This window comes from Camelina sativa, chromosome 14, assembly GCF_000633955.1.
Source record: "Camelina sativa cultivar DH55 chromosome 14, Cs, whole genome shotgun sequence".
Lineage (NCBI taxonomy): Eukaryota > Viridiplantae > Streptophyta > Magnoliopsida > Brassicales > Brassicaceae > Camelina > Camelina sativa.
In genome coordinates, this window is record NC_025698.1 from 903,839 (window position 1) to 922,446 (window position 18,608).

The following is an 18,608-nucleotide window of genomic DNA, read 5'->3' on the forward strand; positions in this document are numbered from 1 at the left end:
CAAGTGGTCAGTGATGTGATGATAATGGGAGTCGAAACAGCCAATGAGAAGATGTTTGGGACTAGCAGCAGGAGACACAAGTTTGGACAAAAACACAAGAAGAAGGTAGAGACGTTCTTAAAATGAGAGTGATTGTTGACCAGATCTTCAGATTGAAGTGAAGGAGGAAACCTCCTAAATCAACAGAGATCAATCACAGGAGGACGAAGAAAACAAAGGAGGTGAAGAACAGAAACTATGTGTGTGAGATGATGTTTCTGTTAAGAGTTACAAGCAGATATGATTTTGCTGGAGATGTATACCTAATGTGCAGTAGGCTTCAAAAAGAGGATGCTTTGCTGAATAGTTCCCGTCATCTACACGCATTTGTACTTATACGACATATTGTTTGGAGCGTGGGAATGTCTGGAAAGGCTAAGAACTGGATGATGAAGATGATTATGTCGTATGTGGGAAAAGTAAAGAATTATGTGTCTAGGAGAGACGAAGAGCAAGTAACCAAGAAGCTGGACAGGACTATAAAGGACTTGAAGACTATATTTGGTCATTTGTTCTGGATCTTCAGAGAGAAACATAATAAGAAAGAAAGGTTTCTTAACTTGGAGAGTTTTAAGAACAATCACAAGGAAGAATATCAAGAGAGACTTCTACTGCTGAACATGGATGTATCAATAACTGAATTTGGAGTGGTTATGGGATGCAAGCTTCAAAGTAAGGGACATTCTGTGACGAAACTTCTGGTGCCACTTGATATTCAAAGGGTGGGAATTGATTTCTTGAGATCAAGTGAATCAAGAATCAGAGACAATCTGAGAACAGAGCATGAAGAGTTGTTGGTAAAGTGGGAAGTGCTGCCAGATTTTGAATGTTCATGGAAGCTCAAAAAAAGGGATTGGCTAAGTAGTTTTCTCATCTCAACCTTGAGGACAAGGTTGTTTTCAAAGGTAGGAGTATTGATAGAAGCAGTGAAAATGAATAATAATATTTACTTAAGTTTAACTTAACCATGGTTTGTTATGAGAGTTAACCATGGTTGGTTTAGGTTATTTTCTTAAGTCTATGTCTATATATAAGGTCTGAGAGAGTGAGAGAGGGTTATCGAGTATTTGGTGAGGTCTTTTAGGGGGAGTGGGAGGAGCTCCATTAACAAAATCCTCAGTTTCTTTTGTAATTCCAGTTCTATAATCTATCATATCCATTTCTATAAGCAAAACGTATCAGACCCGGCCCATTCTAATCCAACAAGTCATAAGAAAAGGAATTATAAATGGTGACTGAAAATGTGCCACGTCAGATGCTTAGCAAGAATGGATATGTAAATGTAGGTGGACAAAACCCATGTGACGTGTTCCAACATTTGGGGTTTTAAGATTTTGGTGCAGCTTTTGTTCATTAACAAAAAGAGATTTTTCTCAATCCTTCATTGTGTTGATTCAATTAAATTCATCAAAACAAGAGATTATTCTAATCCCTTGATTGAGCGAAGTAGGTCTCAAGAGTAATATCTCTCTCTCACTTTGAATTGTGCTTTCTTCGTTAGATTATTTTACAAGAATCGTCTTGAATAATGATGAAAAAGGATACGCCGGAGGAGACTCGGGCTGTAACATGAATCTTTTGTGTGCCTTGTTTCTGATGGCTTTGATCATCGCCTGGTTCGTCCTTGTATTGCAATGTTCTTGGGGAAGAAAGGCTACTTTGGTCCTCCGTCACTGCCTTTGGCAAATTTTCGGACATACTTATTGAAATTCTAAGTGGGGTCTTTTCTAGTGGAATAAAACTTAGGTAGGGTTATTGGTTCTATGATTTTAATGGATTTGGAAATCTAAACAAAAATCATGTGTTATTCAATCATTGATTTTAAAATACTTATCAAAATTATGTGTTATTGGTTATATGATTTACAAATACTTGTTAAAATCTCATGTTATTTATTTATTGATTTGTTTTTGGATTTCTAAATCCAAATTATGTTTTAAATGGATTTGAATAGATTTGAATGAATTTGAAAGTGTAAAATAGAAGAATTCAAATCCAAGGATAAAACATATTATTTCAAAATTCATATGTTCTTATTTCCATTATTTAGGTGATTTCTAAATCCATATGGAATTGTAAATTCTAAAAATCAAAACACATAGATTTTGAAATAACATGTTTTATCCTTGGATTTGAATTCTTCTATTTTACACTTTCAAATCCATTAAAATACATTAAAAACATAATGTGGATTTTGAAATCTAAAAACAAATCATTAAATGAATANCTCTCACTTTGAATTGTGCTTTCTTCGTTAGATTATTTTACAAGAATCGTCTTGAATAATGATGAAAAAGGATACGCCGGAGGAGACTCGGGCTGTAACATGAATCTTTTGTGTGCCTTGTTTCTGATGGCTTTGATCATCGCCTGGTTCGTCCTTGTATTGCAATGTTCTTGGGGAAGAAAGGCTACTTTGGTCCTCCGTCACTGCCTTTGGCAAATTTTCGGACATACTTATTGAAATTCTAAGTGGGGTCTTTTCTAGTGGAATAAAACTTAGGTAGGGTTATTGGTTCTATGATTTTAATGGATTTGGAAATCTAAACAAAAATCATGTGTTATTCAATCATTGATTTTAAAATACTTATCAAAATTATGTGTTATTGGTTATATGATTTACAAATACTTGTTAAAATCTCATGTTATTTATTTATTGATTTGTTTTTGGATTTCTAAATCCAAATTATGTTTTAAATGGATTTGAATAGATTTGAATGAATTTGAAAGTGTAAAATAGAAGAATTCAAATCCAAGGATAAAACATATTATTTCAAAATTCATATGTTCTTATTTCCATTATTTAGGTGATTTCTAAATCCATATGGAATTGTAAATTCTAAAAATCAAAACACATAGATTTTGAAATAACATGTTTTATCCTTGGATTTGAATTCTTCTATTTTACACTTTCAAATCCATTAAAATACATTAAAAACATAATGTGGATTTTGAAATCTAAAAACAAATCATTAAATGAATAACATGGGATTTTAACAAGTATTTGTAAATCATAGAACCAATAACACATAAATTTGATAAGTATTTTAAAATTTATGATTGAATAACACATGATTTTTGTTTGGATTTACAAATCCACTAAAATCATAGAACCAATAACCCCTTTTAAACGTGTTTTCCGCGATTTATTTCTATGATTTGATAGATAGATAGAGTCTAAGACCATCTCCACTAGAGTAATGAGTTGCTCATAATTAGTGTGGTTTCCCTTTAAGACTCGGCCCATTCAAATCCAACAAGTCATAAGAAAAGGAATTATAATGGTGACTGAAAATGTGGAAATAGAATGTTGCTGCGATGAATACATGTAACAATGTTAACTGACGAAAGCGATTGTTCTGATGATTCCGAAAACACTAGTTTTATAGCGTCTATCAGTCTATGCAATTCAATTTGCTAGAAAATAAATATTTATTTAACTGATGTTGGTTATGGTCCTTACGGACAGTTCAACTATATTTTATTATTAAGATAATTTTCTCCTCGTTATAAAAGCTGGATTTCCAAAAAAAAAAAAATGTATCTCTTTGTAGATAGCAAATGATTGACAAAACAAACAAACTATTACGTAGACAAGAAGAACCAAATTCTTGGGTTGTTTTAATAAATAATGTCTGGCATGGATTAATATTTAGAAATGTTGGGGAATTTGGTGAACCAGTTTCAGAAACGTATCACGCGTTCCTTTGTTTAACTTAAACACTCTTATGTTGGTTTTCTTGTTTCTTTCAGGTTCCCAAGTCCATAAATAATAATGGATTCACATTTAACCATTTTTCAATTTCTGAAACCTTTGAAGAAAACAAAAAAACATTGCTATCATGGATGAAACCAATTTCTTACGATAGGTTCGGTTCAACTCAATAATGGTTAATTTTGATTTGGTTCAAAACCAATATACAGTATATGTAAATACTGATTTTAAAAAACAAATTCGCCAACGTATATAATTCCAGCAAACGCGCCGAGAGTTGAGAGTTGTTGTTAAGGGGTTAGGTTGAGAGTTGGTCACTTGTGTGCTTAATCATGTTAAACCGGTTTGACTTTACTGGTGAGGTTATACGTACAAACGAAACCGGTTTGATAAAAACATAGGTCTAAACTATTATACAGAAAGAGAGACATGCACGAATGAATATTGGAAGATTTAATTCGAATCAAACACTTCAAGGCATATACAAATCAACCCGGTTTGATTAAAGCATAGGTCTTTACTAGTATACAAATCTTTGATATAATATTTTGCGAAGACATGAATATTTTTAAAGATTATATTAAATATTAAAAACACTTCATGGATCCTATAAAACCCAGCATTATTCACATTCAAATCCAAAATACAACCTATGAGGATAAATTAAAGAAAACATATAAATCAAGAAGATATATAGTTTTTGTATCATTGTTTTGTAGAGTTTTAACTCCTGCAACGAGCAATTGCGCTGCAACCACGACTGTAAGGATTAGCTTGAGCTCCGTTCTGACAATTGTAATAAGACGCACCTCTTCTAGAACAAGGCACGCTGTTCCGTCTCAACGACTGATAGCTTATGTATTTTGTGGTCGCTAATATTCTTCTATTGATCTCTGAATCCATTTCTTCTTCCTCTGCCCCGATACACTCTGCTATTGAACCGTGACAGCCTGAGCCATGGACTCCGCTCGTTGCCCACTCTAGACCGTCGAGGTCATTGGTGAAGCCGGCTTGGATCGGAGGTGAAGAGATTATCATCACGATGAAGAAGATGAGTATCATAAGGGTAAAAGATTTGGCCATTTTTTTGGTCTTTCTTCGTTTTTTGGGATTCTTCTATTGTGTTATCTCATTCTTGCTTAAGTTAATGCTTATATATACATGGTGGCGTGGACTCAGTTTTTGGTTTTTGTTAGTGGTTGAAGCTTTCTTTTTTCTTTTTGTCTTCTTATTATATAAGGTTTTTTTTAAGAAAGAAAGCATAGAATGAGGAAAATGTTTTTTAATCGAAATGCTAGTAACGTTTTTTTTTCTTTTTTCAACGAGGTTCGATTTGGAGAAATAACTTTGTGTAGATGAAATATAAGTATTTGAAAATAATATTATTATTTAGGTATTTGGCGATATTAGCAGAAATGCCACTTGACAATGAAATTAGAAAAGATTGTGCAGATTATGATTAAGTAATGGAGAATTGTTGGGAGTGGTTGAATATTTGTTAAAACCGACAGTCCGACACCAATTGAGCCAAAACGATTTGATATATTTGAGAGTTCAAATCTTTTCTCATTATCCATTTGACTTTTCATAATCTTTCATAATCAACATTTTTTTTTTAATGATCTGAAAGCACTGAATCTAGATGACATAAAGGGGCATAATTGTTTTCTTCATTCATATTTGGATGCACAATTACTCTTACTTCTCTTTTAGATAATTGAGTATTCACTATCTGATTTTTGTTATTATCATTCACTAAACATCGATCATAAGTCAAACAAGATCATTTAGTTTTTTTTTATACTATGTCTACTATAACGAAGAGTCTACTTAGTATTAAGCACCAACTATTTAACAACTGAATTCTAAATACGTATATGTATTCAAAGTCATCATGGTTCGCTTTGTAAAGAAATAAAATACGAATATTGAACCGACGAAAACCTTGATTCGTTTTCCCTTCTCAACAACCATAAAAACGAGTTGGGACATCGTTATCCCAACAAAAACAAAGAAAAAACCTAACCCCCATTTTTAACTAAAATAATCGAGAATTAGACTGGCACTTTCTAAATAAATCATGCATTAGAAAATTATTAGTGTAATTTCCTCCGGTTTGGTTTACCGAACCTTTAATAATATAAATTGTTGATAGAAGTAAAAAAATTATAATTGCAATTCATATATCCCAATTTTTCTGTCTCACCGAATCAACGCGTTTCATACGTATCATATGACATCTTTAGTTCAAATGGACCCGCTCGTGCATAAAAAGATCATTAAAACAAAAAGAAAATCAATAGGTTTAAGCTTAAACCTACATGTAATTCGTTCATCAGTGACTCAATTAAGAGAGAAGTTACCGAAATGATACAAAATAGTTTCTTTTTAAAATATGTAGAAACTGTTGTTCACATATATAAATACAAGTATCAATCTCATGTGGACTTGTGAACACCAACAAAAAGTACAGGCCTTTTCTTCTCCTACGAGCTCTCGCTAGTCTCTTCTAGGTTTTTTACTTTTAGGAAGATACGATACGTAAGAAAGCTTCATCTTTCTAACTTACTGAGCATGTCATCCATCGGCGGCAACTCCTGCGATATCTCTGCCCAGTCCGGCATCCCCTGAAAAAGAAGAGTTTTTTTTTTCTTTCTTACATCTAAGATCCACAAAACCGCATCAAAACCAATGCATATATATATCGACCAATAACCAAAAGTATTCATCATTCAAGAACCCTGAAGGAACCATTTTTGAACATGAGAAACCAAGAGAGGTTAGGGTTTTAGATAAAACTTACTCTACCCGATCTGCGGACTCGACCATCTAACCGCAGTATAATGTACACATCATCACCTGGGTCAACTCCTTCAGATGTCTGTTGATCTCTTATCCACCTGAACCAAACAAAACCAGAGACGACCTTTAATACTCAAAAACAAAGTTTTCCACTCTTTTCTATCAAACTTTGATCAGCAAATAGGCGATGAGGAAAGTTTCGACCTTTCCCATTCACCAGGCGAAACAGTCTCGGCCTTGAACCTGATTTCACCTTTCAGCTTCGATTGTGCTACTACTGATTGAGCCCGTGAATCAAAATCTTCCTATTAAGTAAAGAAAATTCATTGCTATACCACAATGAGAATGAAGTTGAATATTTGTTTGTTTTTGTTCCAACACAAAATCTTTTCGTTACCCCAATTGAAGGAAGAGATGTAGCTGCCTTTGAAGAAGCCCCAAAGCCTTTTTTTCCGGTTACCGGTGTTTTACGTTCACCGAATACCACAGGAACCAAGAGAACACCTCTTCTTAGGAGCTCAGTTCTGAACCTATCTGCTTTTTGCATCGCGAGTGTAACAGTCTCTTTTTTCCCCGCCAGAATAACCTAACAACAGTGTCAATCACCTAACCGATTCAGAAACTCGAAGGCTGATTAACACTTAAAGGCAGCAAAGAGAGATAAAAGACTCACCGGTCGAACTGTATCCCTTAGCTGCACAAGTTCAACAACTCGGTTGGTTGACAGACGTAGAGGCAGCCGGGAAAGAGTTTCGTCTCGATTTATTTGAACCATTTGTTCTTCCTCTTTCTTGTTTTCCCAAAGGAATAATGAAACCAGAACAACAATACCTGTACATTGCTGTTCCGAAAGCTTACTCACATAACAGAGCAAAAAAAATGGATTTTAAGATTCAAGTTGTGTTTATGACTCACCGCCAATGTTAATTGCAGCATTTCCCGTAGTTTCCAGAAGATCTGGAGCACCATCACCGCCTTTAAATGCCTGAATCAGTCTTGGTACGGTAAAGAACGTTGAGATACCTGCTGCTGCTGCAAATGCAAAATAAAAGAACTTTCTAACACCACGAAACGGTGCTCGTACTTCACTTATAAGTTTTAGATCTCTCCGGAAACTATTGCCAATATCTTCCCCGCCTAACCTAGTCTGAAACAATCGGAAGAAGCTTTTTTGCCAATGAGAAAATTCTTCTTGGGATAAGAACAAGATATACAAAAAGAGAGAGAGTACAAGACCTCTTCTTGCAGCTCCTTAAACTCGGGTAATGCACGAAAGGATGCTAAGTCAGGATCGTTAAGAATCGTGGCAAACTTTAGGTTATAATCTCTCAACGCAATTCTCAAACAATCAGCAGCTTTTTTTCCTTCACCCCTACCTCAAGAAGATAAACAATAGGGATGAAACAAAAGAGAAAAGAATCTCATCAGGATCTTCCAAATCATTGATTATAAGGTAGTTTCCATCGGTACATGGTTAGAGGTTCTTACAGGTAAGCATGACAACACGCTTTGTTATAGTAAGCAGCTTGTGACTCGATAGAATTTGGATTCAAACTCAGTGCCGTCTCAAACTTAACAAGACCATCTTTGACCTGAAAGAAAGTATCCAACATACAGTATTGTCTAAACTTAGGTTATTCCTCAACATAAAGTAACTAACTTTCATTAAATTAAGGTATACCCATATCACAAAATCATACAAGGTCAAGCCATAGAACACACGAAAGCGACTGAAACATATGCACCCTAAGAACACACAATTCGAATTTAGAACTTACCCGTCCTCTCTTAAAGAGATCAAGACCAGTGTTGACGCACGACTCAGCAGTGAGATCATCCGTCGGAGAATTTGGAGATGAAGGCGAAGACGACGGAGACGGAGAAGAAGAGGAGGCGAAAACAAGGAGATGGGAATCCCAATTCCGGCGAGAATAAAAAAGGGTAGAGTCTCCTGGAGTTAGCCATGGTCTTCGTTTCTTCACTCTCGAGTAAGGGTTCGAGACGCGGCGTAGGAAATGGCGGTTTAGCGACGGAGCTGTAGCCACAGCCATTCAATTTTCTTCTGCGCTTCCCAGAAAAGAAAAAAAACCCCAAACTTTTATCCTAAAAACGCTTCCTTTATTTTGTTTTCTCTATGTTTTATTTCGGGAAATAATAACTAATTCCAGCTTCTTCGAATATTATCCATCAACTTTTTTTTTTGGGTGCAAATTACACCCCAAAATCAAAAAAAAAAAAAAAAGATTGTTGACTTTGAAGCTTGACATTGTCACATAAGGTTTGGAATCGATTTAAGAAAGCGAAGAATATTAGTGATTAATAAGTAGCAGAACTATTTGGAGTTTGTCTTAAGATTAGTGATTGATGAGAAGCAGAACTAGTTTGGAGTTGGTGTAGTAATATTCTTATAAAATGTGTTATTGTCTCAATATGGAACTTAAAACTCTAACTAATTTGAAAACTAAGCCCTTCAATAGATTAAGAAGCATTTAAAGTCAACAGTAAAATTCTTACTTGACAAAATTGCAGTCTCAAGTCAACTTTCAAGAATTGGAAGTATAAAAGTCAACACTACGAATGAGACCAACACTAAATATAGTAGCTTAACTTTAAGATAACAAATTACTTTTTTATTATTCATCAAAGACTCTTTTATTGAAGGTTACATTCAAACCAATCACTCCGTAGCAGAGCAAAACAGAGTACACACGAAAATAAAAACAGAGGAAACACACACAAAAGTAAAAAAGAGAGTTTATGAGAATTTGGGCAATGAGCTTATCGCCATGTTTATTCGACCTTGTGGTTAAAAGTTTGACTCATTTAGAGAACCTTCTGAGCAGAAGGCCTAGAAGTGATGTCAGCAACCCAAGCACTGACATGTGTACGCTCGTCGAAGAGTTTCTTAGTTGGAGTACCAAGCAAGTACTGAATCACAGGGATGATGTGAAGATCGACCAAAGTGAAGTGGTCAGCAGCCAAATACTTAGACTCACCAAGCCTGTGTTCGTAAACATCGAGGACTTTGGCTAACTTAGCCTCTTCTTCTTCAACAACGGCTTTGTCTGTGGTCATACCGTACAACGGCTTGAGGACTTGCTCCCAAACAAGCTTTGAACCAACTGGGTCAAACTCATTTTTTTCGATTTCTATTCCCATGGCTATGAACGCCATGCCCTTGCCAGGTGTGAGAAGGTCGGTTCCTTTGTCTGCGAAATTATGTGCTATGTATTGAGTAATTGCTCTTGATTCTGCGCAAGAAAAAAACATTTTGAGTGTTTCAGACGGTTTCTTTAAACGCAAGAATCAAAAAACATAATTTGAAAGATTTAACCAAGATTGAATAACCATAACCGAACCGAAATTAATTTGGTTAAAACCTCTAAAACACTGATTTCAACATGGATAACCATAACCGAACCAAGTTCGTAATAGATATTTAGATAAGGCCTAAAGTTAAAGTGTTTTGCTGATTTACCAAAAAGCTTGAAGTCTCCATCTTCAAAGGCTGGAACTTTGCCAAAAGGCTGCAAAAACAATATTCAAGATTTTCAGCATCTTATAAAAGAAACAATCTTTTTGTTATGACAATAGTATACAGTATGTTACTCACGTTGCGATGGATGAAAGGCTCTTTCTTGTGTTCACCATCTTTAAGCTCGATATGAACGAACTCAAAGTCGAGATTCTTCTCGTGTAGGGCGATGAGAACTCTTCTCGTGGCTGTGGAAGCTGGGTGACCGAAAACTTTGATTCCTGCCATTAGTGTATGCGCTGTTTTTTGTGTTCTTAGAGATGTATTTAAAGTAAGAGTAGAGAGATCTTTGTGGTTGATGAAAGAAATAGACAGATAGGGCAGTGTATTTATACAGCTAGAATAGAGTAACTTAGTGAATAAACAAAAACAAAAAACATAGCTCGGCGCCACCAAGCTTGAATACTCTTAATTTGTAAAGAAGAGGATTATTCAAAGTCAAGCTGAGTAATGTATGATTCGCTGTTTCTATTGGTTTAAAACTTTGACAGAGCCATAGTATAAATAATAATAAAATACAATATGAGGAAAAATATTATCCATTGCGTGATAAAGACCACAAGAAAAGTCTTGTATCTACTAAGCAAAGTTTGACTGACGTTGTTGGGTTCATGTGGCTCGTTAGATCAAATTGGATCGTTGAGTCGAGAAGATCAGCCAATGTGAAGCTATTACTAGCCAATAAGCTATACTTTTTTGAGTCGTTTATCTAGAACTTTCTTTTAGCTTCGCCTTATTTGGTTTCATTCGCTTAATGGATTGCTCCCAGATCAGTATTGAATATTGATGCGAGTGGATCAAACTCAATCAGATTAATTAGTCGTAAGTGTATGAATACTGGGATTGACCAAATGGTTACATCAATAATTCAATAAACACACTGTTAAACTAAAAGACCTAAGATGTAACAAACTTGATATACAAGTAACTAACTAATTAGTAGGTGATAATTCATCTCTAAATTAATAAAGAGTTTAGACAGAAACTCTAGTTAAGACCTAAATTTGTAAAGAACAAGTAATCCAAGTAGAGAGGCGAAAACGTTAAACGTGGCTTCTAATAGTCAGCGGCTTTGGACTCGACGGTGATGGGATCGTAAGAGAGACCTTTCTCGTTCGCTCGTGGAGAACGGCGAGGACACGCCTTGTATGTATGTGGAGTAAGGGTACCGATAAATCTTGTACCCAGCAGTTTTACGACGGAGACGGAGAAGCAGAGGAAGCGAAAACAAGGAGATGGAAATCCCAATTCCGGCGAGAATTGAAAAGGGTAGCCATCGAATTAGGGTTCGAGACGGAGCTGTAACCCACAGCCATTCAATTTTCTTATTATACGCTTCTAAAAAAAGAAAAAAAAACCCTAACTTTGTACAAACGCTTAGTTTTGTATATGTTGCTCTGTTTTATTCCGGAAAAGTATATTCAACTTCCAACCTCTTTCAATATTATTATCTATGAACTTTTTTACTGGTGCCAGTTACGCCAAAAAGATAATTAACATCGTGGACTGTGCAGCGCGTTCGGAGGTCTGCTTTCCTTTCTTTGTCATTTGACTGAAGCTTGCCATCATCACAGAAGGTTTGGAATCGATTAACGAATGGGATTAGTAACTTGATGAGTAGCAGAAGTGTCTTTGTCTGAATATGAAGCTTTAAAATACACCTTCATATTTAAAAGTCAACGGTCTATTTCTACCTTTACAATGCAAAAAAAAGGAAGTCTCAAGTCAACTTTCAAGAATTGGAAGAATAAAAAAGTCAATATTCAAGAATGAGATCAACACTACTAAATTAGTAGCTTAATTTTAAGATAACGAAGATATTTTTTTTTATTCATTAAAGACTCTTTTATTGAATATTGAAGGTTACATTCAAACCAATCACTCGGTAGCAAAGAAAAACAGAGTACACACGAAAAGGGAAAACACACACAAAAAGAAACACAGAGTTTATGAGAATTGGGCAATCAGGTCATCGCCACTTTTATTAATCCCTGCTGATTAACATTTGGATTTCACTTAGAGAACCTTCTGAGCGGAAGGCCTAGAAGTGATGTCAGCAACCCAAGCACTGACATGTGTACGCTCGTCGAAGAGTTTCTTACTTGGAGTACCAAGCAAGTATTGAATCACAGGGATGGTGTGAAGATCGACCAAAGTAAAGTGATCAGCAGCCAAATACTTAGACCCACCAAGCCTGTATTCGTAAACATCGAGGACTTTGGCTAACTTAGCCTCCTCTTCTTCAACGACGGCTTTGTCTGTGGTCATACCGTACAACGGCTTGAGGACTTGCTCCCACACAAGCTTTGAGCCAACTGGGTCAAACTCATGCGATTCGATTTCTATTCCCATGGCTACGATCGCCATGTCCTTTCCGGCTGAGAGAAGGTTGTTTCCTTTGTCTGCGAAATTATGTGCTATGTATTGAGTAATTGCTCTTGATTCTGCCCAACCAAAAAAAAGAAGGTAAGAGATGTTTCAGACGGTTTCTTTAATTGCAATAATCAAAAACATAATTTGAGAGACTTAACCAAAATTGAATAACCATAACCGAACCAAGTTCCTAAAATAGATTAGGTCTACTAAAGTTTAAATGTTTTGCTGATTTACCAAAAAGCTTGAAGTCTCCATCTTCAAAGGCTGGAACTTTGCCAAAAGGCTGCAAAAACAATATTCAAGAAGTTCAGACCAAGACTCAGTAGTACAGCATCTAAATTCCTGACAGTATTATATGTACTCACGTTGCGGAGGATGAAAGGCTCTTTCTTGTGTTCACCANATTACTAGCCAATAAGCTATACTTTTTTGAGTCGTTTATCTAGAACTTTCTTTTAGCTTCGCCTTATTTGGTTTCATTCGCTTAATGGATTGCTCCCAGATCAGTATTGAATATTGATGCGAGTGGATCAAACTCAATCAGATTAATTAGTCGTAAGTGTATGAATACTGGGATTGACCAAATGGTTACATCAATAATTCAATAAACACACTGTTAAACTAAAAGACCTAAGATGTAACAAACTTGATATACAAGTAACTAACTAATTAGTAGGTGATAATTCATCTCTAAATTAATAAAGAGTTTAGACAGAAACTCTAGTTAAGACCTAAATTTGTAAAGAACAAGTAATCCAAGTAGAGAGGCGAAAACGTTAAACGTGGCTTCTAATAGTCAGCGGCTTTGGACTCGACGGTGATGGGATCGTAAGAGAGACCTTTCTCGTTCGCTCGTGGAGAACGGCGAGGACACGCCTTGTATGTATGTGGAGTAAGGGTACCGATAAATCTTGTACCCAGCAGTTTTACGACGGAGACGGAGAAGCAGAGGAAGCGAAAACAAGGAGATGGAAATCCCAATTCCGGCGAGAATTGAAAAGGGTAGCCATCGAATTAGGGTTCGAGACGGAGCTGTAACCCACAGCCATTCAATTTTCTTATTATACGCTTCTAAAAAAAGAAAAAAAAACCCTAACTTTGTACAAACGCTTAGTTTTGTATATGTTGCTCTGTTTTATTCCGGAAAAGTATATTCAACTTCCAACCTCTTTCAATATTATTATCTATGAACTTTTTTACTGGTGCCAGTTACGCCAAAAAGATAATTAACATCGTGGACTGTGCAGCGCGTTCGGAGGTCTGCTTTCCTTTCTTTGTCATTTGACTGAAGCTTGCCATCATCACAGAAGGTTTGGAATCGATTAACGAATGGGATTAGTAACTTGATGAGTAGCAGAAGTGTCTTTGTCTGAATATGAAGCTTTAAAATACACCTTCATATTTAAAAGTCAACGGTCTATTTCTACCTTTACAATGCAAAAAAAAGGAAGTCTCAAGTCAACTTTCAAGAATTGGAAGAATAAAAAAGTCAATATTCAAGAATGAGATCAACACTACTAAATTAGTAGCTTAATTTTAAGATAACGAAGATATTTTTTTTTATTCATTAAAGACTCTTTTATTGAATATTGAAGGTTACATTCAAACCAATCACTCGGTAGCAAAGAAAAACAGAGTACACACGAAAAGGGAAAACACACACAAAAAGAAACACAGAGTTTATGAGAATTGGGCAATCAGGTCATCGCCACTTTTATTAATCCCTGCTGATTAACATTTGGATTTCACTTAGAGAACCTTCTGAGCGGAAGGCCTAGAAGTGATGTCAGCAACCCAAGCACTGACATGTGTACGCTCGTCGAAGAGTTTCTTACTTGGAGTACCAAGCAAGTATTGAATCACAGGGATGGTGTGAAGATCGACCAAAGTAAAGTGATCAGCAGCCAAATACTTAGACCCACCAAGCCTGTATTCGTAAACATCGAGGACTTTGGCTAACTTAGCCTCCTCTTCTTCAACGACGGCTTTGTCTGTGGTCATACCGTACAACGGCTTGAGGACTTGCTCCCACACAAGCTTTGAGCCAACTGGGTCAAACTCATGCGATTCGATTTCTATTCCCATGGCTACGATCGCCATGTCCTTGCCGGCTGAGAGAAGGTTGTTTCCTTTGTCTGCGAAATTATGTGCTATGTATTGAGTAATTGCTCTTGATTCTGCCCAACCAAAAAAAAGAAGGTAAGAGATGTTTCAGACGGTTTCTTTAATTGCAATAATCAAAAACATAATTTGAGAGACTTAACCAAAATTGAATAACCATAACCGAACCAAGTTCCTAAAATAGATTAGGTCTACTAAAGTTTAAATGTTTTGCTGATTTACCAAAAAGCTTGAAGTCTCCATCTTCAAAGGCTGGAACTTTGCCAAAAGGCTGCAAAAACAATATTCAAGAAGTTCAGACCAAGACTCAGTAGTACAGCATCTAAATTCCTGACAGTATTATATGTACTCACGTTGCGGAGGATGAAAGGCTCTTTCTTGTGTTCACCATCTTTGAGCTCGATATGAACGAACTCAAAGTCGAGATTCTTCTCGTGCAAGGCGATGAGAACTCTTCTCGTGGCTGTGGAAGCAGGGTGGCCGAAAACTTTGATTCCTGACATGTTAAATGCTGTTTTTGGTGTTGTTAGAGATGTATTAGAGTAGTAGTAGAGAGATCTTTATGTTTGATGAAAATAAATCAACGAACGGGGGAGTTTATTTATACAACCGAAACAGAGTAACTTAGTGAATAAACAAAAACAAAACGAAATCCTCGGCGCCACCAAGCTTGAATACTCTGAATTTGTTAAAGAGGATTATTTAAAAAGTCAAGCTGAGTAGTGTATGATTCGCCGTTTCTATTGGTTCAAGTTTAGTATGACGTTCATATGAATTATAAAAACATTATAATGAGAGAAAAAAACAACCACCACATGATAACGACCACAAGAGTAGTCATTCATTCATCTACTAGTCAAAGTTTGAGTTCACGTTGATCGTTGGATGTTCAGATTATTTGGATCGTTGGGTGGAAGATTTGTCGTCGATGTCTCACGAAATATTTCACTCTCTAGAAGGATGAAAGATTATGCAAAAAAAAAAAAAAAACATTAAATGAAGCTAATAATCTCCCTTTCACACTTTCGACAGTATCCAAACTAGGGGTCAATAAAATATCAATCATGTTGAATCAAATTGGTGGCTAAATTATATAAAGTAACTAACCAATGGTTACTAATTATTCTACTAAGTACGATCGATTTCTCTAATAGGAGACCAAAAGAGATATTACCATTTAAACATGAATTTGAGAATTTGTTCACCGAAATTTGCAAAAGTTTAATTATGAAAAAGTGCATGTTTATCTTTTGGTTTGTTGTGTGTATTTTAATTTCAAATCCATATTCTCTCATAAACGATGCTTTTTTGTTCTTTATTTATATACTACATCAAACATATTTACAAACCAAACACAAAGCAATGAAGCATCTTAACAAAGATTCAACTGCGTAGCACAAGCTTACAAAGGACCCAAACACACTGACACACAAATTTCACTTCTGCTTTTATTTAGTTCCTCCTCTGCTTATTAAACCAAGATTTCTCTTGATCGCAAGCCATCTTCCAAGCCTCTCTACTCGTAATCTCATCCACCCACTTATGGACTTTAGGTCGATTTTCGAACAATCTTTTCGTTGGAGTTCCCAAAAGGTATTGTATATTTGGTAGGTGATGGAGATCAACCAAAGTAAAGCTATTACAAGCCAAGAATCTAGATTCTTGGAGTCGTTTCTCGTAGACATTTAGAACCTTCTCTAGATTAGCCTCGTTCTCTTTGACAACCGTATGGTCAGTCTCTAGACCGTAGAGAGGCTTAATGACTTGTTCCCAAGTGAGTTTCGATGCGGGTGGATCAAACTGATGAGCTTCGATTTCCATACACATTGTCAGTATTGCCATTGTCTCGTGGCTTTGAAGATTCAAAAGCTGTGTGCCTCTTGGGCTATGAACATATGCGATGTATTGTGTGATGGCCCGAGACTCTAGAAGGAAAAACTCAAAATCTATTAGCTAAATACAAAAAAATTTGGTCAGGTTGTTGTTGATTAGTGTGTAAGACTAAATTCACCGGACAGCTTAACATTTCTATCTTCAAAAACGGGGACTTGACCAAATGGCTGCATCAATAACACCAGTGGTAAAAGTTAAGCCCTAGGCGAGAATCAAAACCTTGCTATATAACAAATTCATTTATGTGTTGATCATTCGATCTATACAAGGATTAAAACTTCAGAACATGATCGATATATATAGGCATAGTGGAACTGGAGCATATAACCTAGATTTGAGTGACAAGTAATCTATCTACACTCTACAGTTGTGTAGTCTCACCTTGAAATAACGATATTTCAATTATGTGATATAAGTACTTACGTTGAGAGCGAGGAAATGTTCACTTTTGTGTTCACCGGTTTGCAATTTGACGGTAATGGGTTCGTAAGAGAGTCCTTTCTCATGGAGAACAGCGAGGACACGCCTTGTGTTGGTTGAGAAAGGATCGCCATGAACCTTGTAACCTGCAATGAAGAATTTGGAAAACAAAAATCAGAATAATGTGAAACCACGCATCCTGTTCTATTCTTACTTGAAGTCAATCTAGGAAGATATTACTGAAAATCAAAACCTATAATACTATTAATCTTACCGAGCTTTTTTACTTCTGCCTCACGCTTCCAGTTTGGCAATAACTTGAACACTATGTGTAAGCAATCCATGTATATATAGATGATAGACTTGTTTTTGCATGTAAAGCTCCTCGATAAACCCAAATATATACACCAAAGTTATATGCCTTTTCTTTTGCAATACAAAAGAGGAACATTTTGATATATTTTTTTCCCTGGGACGCACGTAAAGAGTCCACCTTCCTTGGGAATCAAGAGATAATTTGTTCCTGTGGTACAACATAAACTAAGTATCTAATTTTTTTGTTTATTAAACAAAAATCTCCTTGTATTCAACAATTATTGTATTATCATTACAGTAATAGTTGTTATTTTTGTATTATCATTACAGTTATAGTTGTTATTACACTAAACAACAATTTCATATTCAAATTTATTATTGGGAAAAAACAATTTTATTGCAACAAGATTTTTATTTTATTTTATCATTCTAAGTATTTAGGTTCTAAATATTCTTTTTTTGCCTACCATAACTTACTTAAGTTTAAAAACAATTTTTTTAAAACGATTTATAATAAAATACGTATAAATATGTTGAACTCACAACACCAAACTTACAGACCCGTAGGATGGGACGGGATGCAGAATCCAGTTTGTTTTCAACCCATTTAAATGTAACACTCAAGTTTGAAAACTTTTAAAAAAAAAAATATTTTAAAAACAATTACTTAAATATAGTATTCTTTAAATTTAATTTAAAAATCTGAGAACGAGACGAGAAAAAAACTTTCTTTTTTTGTTTGGAAAAAAATCAATAATTAAAAAGGTTAAAAAAAATAGAGAAAAGGGAAATTAAAGAAAGCAATACCTTCCTCTGCTTTGTGATATATACGAGACATTGATATTTTCATCTGATTAACAGAATCATTAGTCGTGCGTGATTGAAGAAACACGGGGTGACTTTATTCCTTGCCGCTTTCGCTTTCCACGTCGTTGAGTGAAGAATCCTAAGAGATGATATTTTGTGTTAGCTAGCACTAATAAAACCATATGGAAGATTTCCAAACTGCAGACAGATGGAAACGTTCACTCAGTTCAACATAAACTAAATCCTCATGATTCAGGTAGAGAAATATATATACTCTTCATTATTGTTGGGCTCCGAGAATGCTTTCAGAAAGATCATCTTAACTTGTAAGCTGATAAAAAGAAAAGAAGATGATTAATCACGTACGTTAAACACACACAAAAAAAAAAAAAAAAAACTCAATCGAATTGAAAGATATCAACATTGATTAATTAGGGTAGTTAGAGATAGATTATTAGATCATACATCAAAATTAGAAACTTACATTATCGAAGGCTCTTCTACTAATTTGGTGAAAGCAAATCATCAGCGAGAGACTGTGTAATTCTCTCTGTTTCCCAAAACTGTAAAAAATCCTTTCATGCA

At 35.4% G+C, this 18,608-nt stretch overlaps 6 protein-coding genes across 8 annotated transcripts; all 6 read right to left on the reverse strand.

Moving 5' to 3' along the window:
- On the reverse strand, positions 4,310 to 4,940 carry LOC104738782 (protein RALF-like 1). The gene has a single exon (XM_010458987.1). The coding sequence runs from the start codon at positions 4,835 to 4,837 to the stop codon at positions 4,478 to 4,480; it is 360 nt and encodes a 119-aa protein (XP_010457289.1). The 5' UTR covers positions 4,838 to 4,940; the 3' UTR covers positions 4,310 to 4,477.
- On the reverse strand, positions 6,059 to 8,675 carry LOC104738783 (protein LOW PSII ACCUMULATION 1, chloroplastic). Its single transcript, XM_010458988.2, has 9 exons — positions 8,335 to 8,675; positions 8,045 to 8,148; positions 7,793 to 7,928; positions 7,472 to 7,703; positions 7,230 to 7,387; positions 6,954 to 7,142; positions 6,761 to 6,861; positions 6,558 to 6,654; positions 6,059 to 6,381 (listed from the first exon to the last, which is right to left on the reverse strand). The coding sequence occupies exons 1-9, from the start codon at positions 8,605 to 8,607 to the stop codon at positions 6,307 to 6,309; spliced, it is 1,365 nt and encodes a 454-aa protein (XP_010457290.1). The 5' UTR covers positions 8,608 to 8,675; the 3' UTR covers positions 6,059 to 6,306.
- LOC104738784 (glutathione S-transferase F6-like) lies at positions 9,179 to 10,400 on the reverse strand. Its single transcript, XM_010458989.2, has 3 exons — positions 10,170 to 10,400; positions 10,035 to 10,083; positions 9,179 to 9,807 (listed from the first exon to the last, which is right to left on the reverse strand). The coding sequence occupies exons 1-3, from the start codon at positions 10,317 to 10,319 to the stop codon at positions 9,380 to 9,382; spliced, it is 627 nt and encodes a 208-aa protein (XP_010457291.1). The 5' UTR covers positions 10,320 to 10,400; the 3' UTR covers positions 9,179 to 9,379.
- LOC104743127 (glutathione S-transferase F6-like) lies at positions 11,893 to 12,871 on the reverse strand (the record flags this gene model as incomplete). Its single annotated transcript, XM_010464239.2, has 3 exons — positions 11,893 to 12,535; positions 12,702 to 12,750; positions 12,833 to 12,871. Coding segments are annotated over 3 exons (516 nt in total), but the record flags the coding sequence as incomplete, so codon positions are not given.
- LOC104738785 (glutathione S-transferase F6-like) lies at positions 14,021 to 15,347 on the reverse strand. The gene is made up of 3 exons (XM_010458990.2): positions 14,942 to 15,347; positions 14,811 to 14,859; positions 14,021 to 14,644 (listed from the first exon to the last, which is right to left on the reverse strand). Exons 1-3 carry the CDS (start codon positions 15,089 to 15,091, stop codon positions 14,217 to 14,219), a joined length of 627 nt encoding a protein of 208 aa, XP_010457292.1. The 5' UTR covers positions 15,092 to 15,347; the 3' UTR covers positions 14,021 to 14,216.
- Positions 15,878 to 18,586, reverse strand: LOC104738787 (glutathione S-transferase F4-like). 3 transcript variants are annotated; one of them, XM_010458991.2, is made up of 7 exons: positions 18,508 to 18,581; positions 18,298 to 18,354; positions 18,024 to 18,162; positions 17,176 to 17,424; positions 16,905 to 17,047; positions 16,600 to 16,648; positions 15,878 to 16,513 (listed from the first exon to the last, which is right to left on the reverse strand). In XM_010458991.2, the coding sequence occupies exons 4-7, from the start codon at positions 17,243 to 17,245 to the stop codon at positions 16,041 to 16,043; spliced, it is 735 nt and encodes a 244-aa protein (XP_010457293.1). In that variant the 5' UTR covers positions 17,246 to 17,424; positions 18,024 to 18,162; positions 18,298 to 18,354; positions 18,508 to 18,581; the 3' UTR covers positions 15,878 to 16,040. The 3 variants fall into 3 exon arrangements, with proteins under 3 accessions (XP_010457293.1, XP_010457294.1, XP_010457295.1); XM_010458992.1 differs by lacking the exon at positions 16,600 to 16,648 and having other exon boundaries at positions 15,878 to 16,511; positions 18,508 to 18,586; XM_010458993.1 differs by lacking the exons at positions 17,176 to 17,424; positions 18,024 to 18,162; positions 18,298 to 18,354; positions 18,508 to 18,581 and having other exon boundaries at positions 15,878 to 16,526; positions 16,905 to 17,035.

Excerpts from the sequence above, each read along its gene's own strand:
- LOC104738782 (XM_010458987.1), bottom strand. The coding sequence starts at position 4,837 with ATGGCCAAATCTTTTACCCTTATGATACTCATCTTCTTCATCGTGATG.
- LOC104738783 (XM_010458988.2), bottom strand. The coding sequence starts at position 8,607 with ATGGCTGTGGCTACAGCTCCGTCGCTAAACCGCCATTTCCTACGCCGC. Across the intron at positions 8,149-8,334 it reads ATCTCTTTAAGAGAGGACGG|GTCAAAGATGGTCTTGTTAA; the intron begins GTAAGTTCTAAA and ends ACTTTCTTTCAG. Across the intron at positions 7,143-7,229 it reads TAAGGGATACAGTTCGACCG|GTTATTCTGGCGGGGAAAAA; the intron begins GTGAGTCTTTTA and ends CACTGTTGTTAG.
- LOC104738784 (XM_010458989.2), bottom strand. The coding sequence starts at position 10,319 with ATGGCAGGAATCAAAGTTTTCGGTCACCCAGCTTCCACAGCCACGAGA. Across the intron at positions 10,084-10,169 it reads AGCCTTTCATCCATCGCAAC|CCTTTTGGCAAAGTTCCAGC; the intron begins GTGAGTAACATA and ends TTGTTTTTGCAG. Across the intron at positions 9,808-10,034 it reads TGGAGACTTCAAGCTTTTTG|AATCAAGAGCAATTACTCAA; the intron begins GTAAATCAGCAA and ends TTTCTTGCGCAG.
- LOC104738785 (XM_010458990.2), bottom strand. The coding sequence starts at position 15,091 with ATGTCAGGAATCAAAGTTTTCGGCCACCCTGCTTCCACAGCCACGAGA. Across the intron at positions 14,860-14,941 it reads AGCCTTTCATCCTCCGCAAC|CCTTTTGGCAAAGTTCCAGC; the intron begins GTGAGTACATAT and ends TTGTTTTTGCAG. Across the intron at positions 14,645-14,810 it reads TGGAGACTTCAAGCTTTTTG|AATCAAGAGCAATTACTCAA; the intron begins GTAAATCAGCAA and ends TTGGTTGGGCAG.
- LOC104738787 (XM_010458991.2), bottom strand. The coding sequence starts at position 17,245 with ATGGATTGCTTACACATAGTGTTCAAGTTATTGCCAAACTGGAAGCGT. Across the intron at positions 16,649-16,904 it reads AACATTTCCTCGCTCTCAAC|CCATTTGGTCAAGTCCCCGT; the intron begins GTAAGTACTTAT and ends TTATTGATGCAG. Across the intron at positions 16,514-16,599 it reads TAGAAATGTTAAGCTGTCCG|AGTCTCGGGCCATCACACAA; the intron begins GTGAATTTAGTC and ends TTTTCCTTCTAG.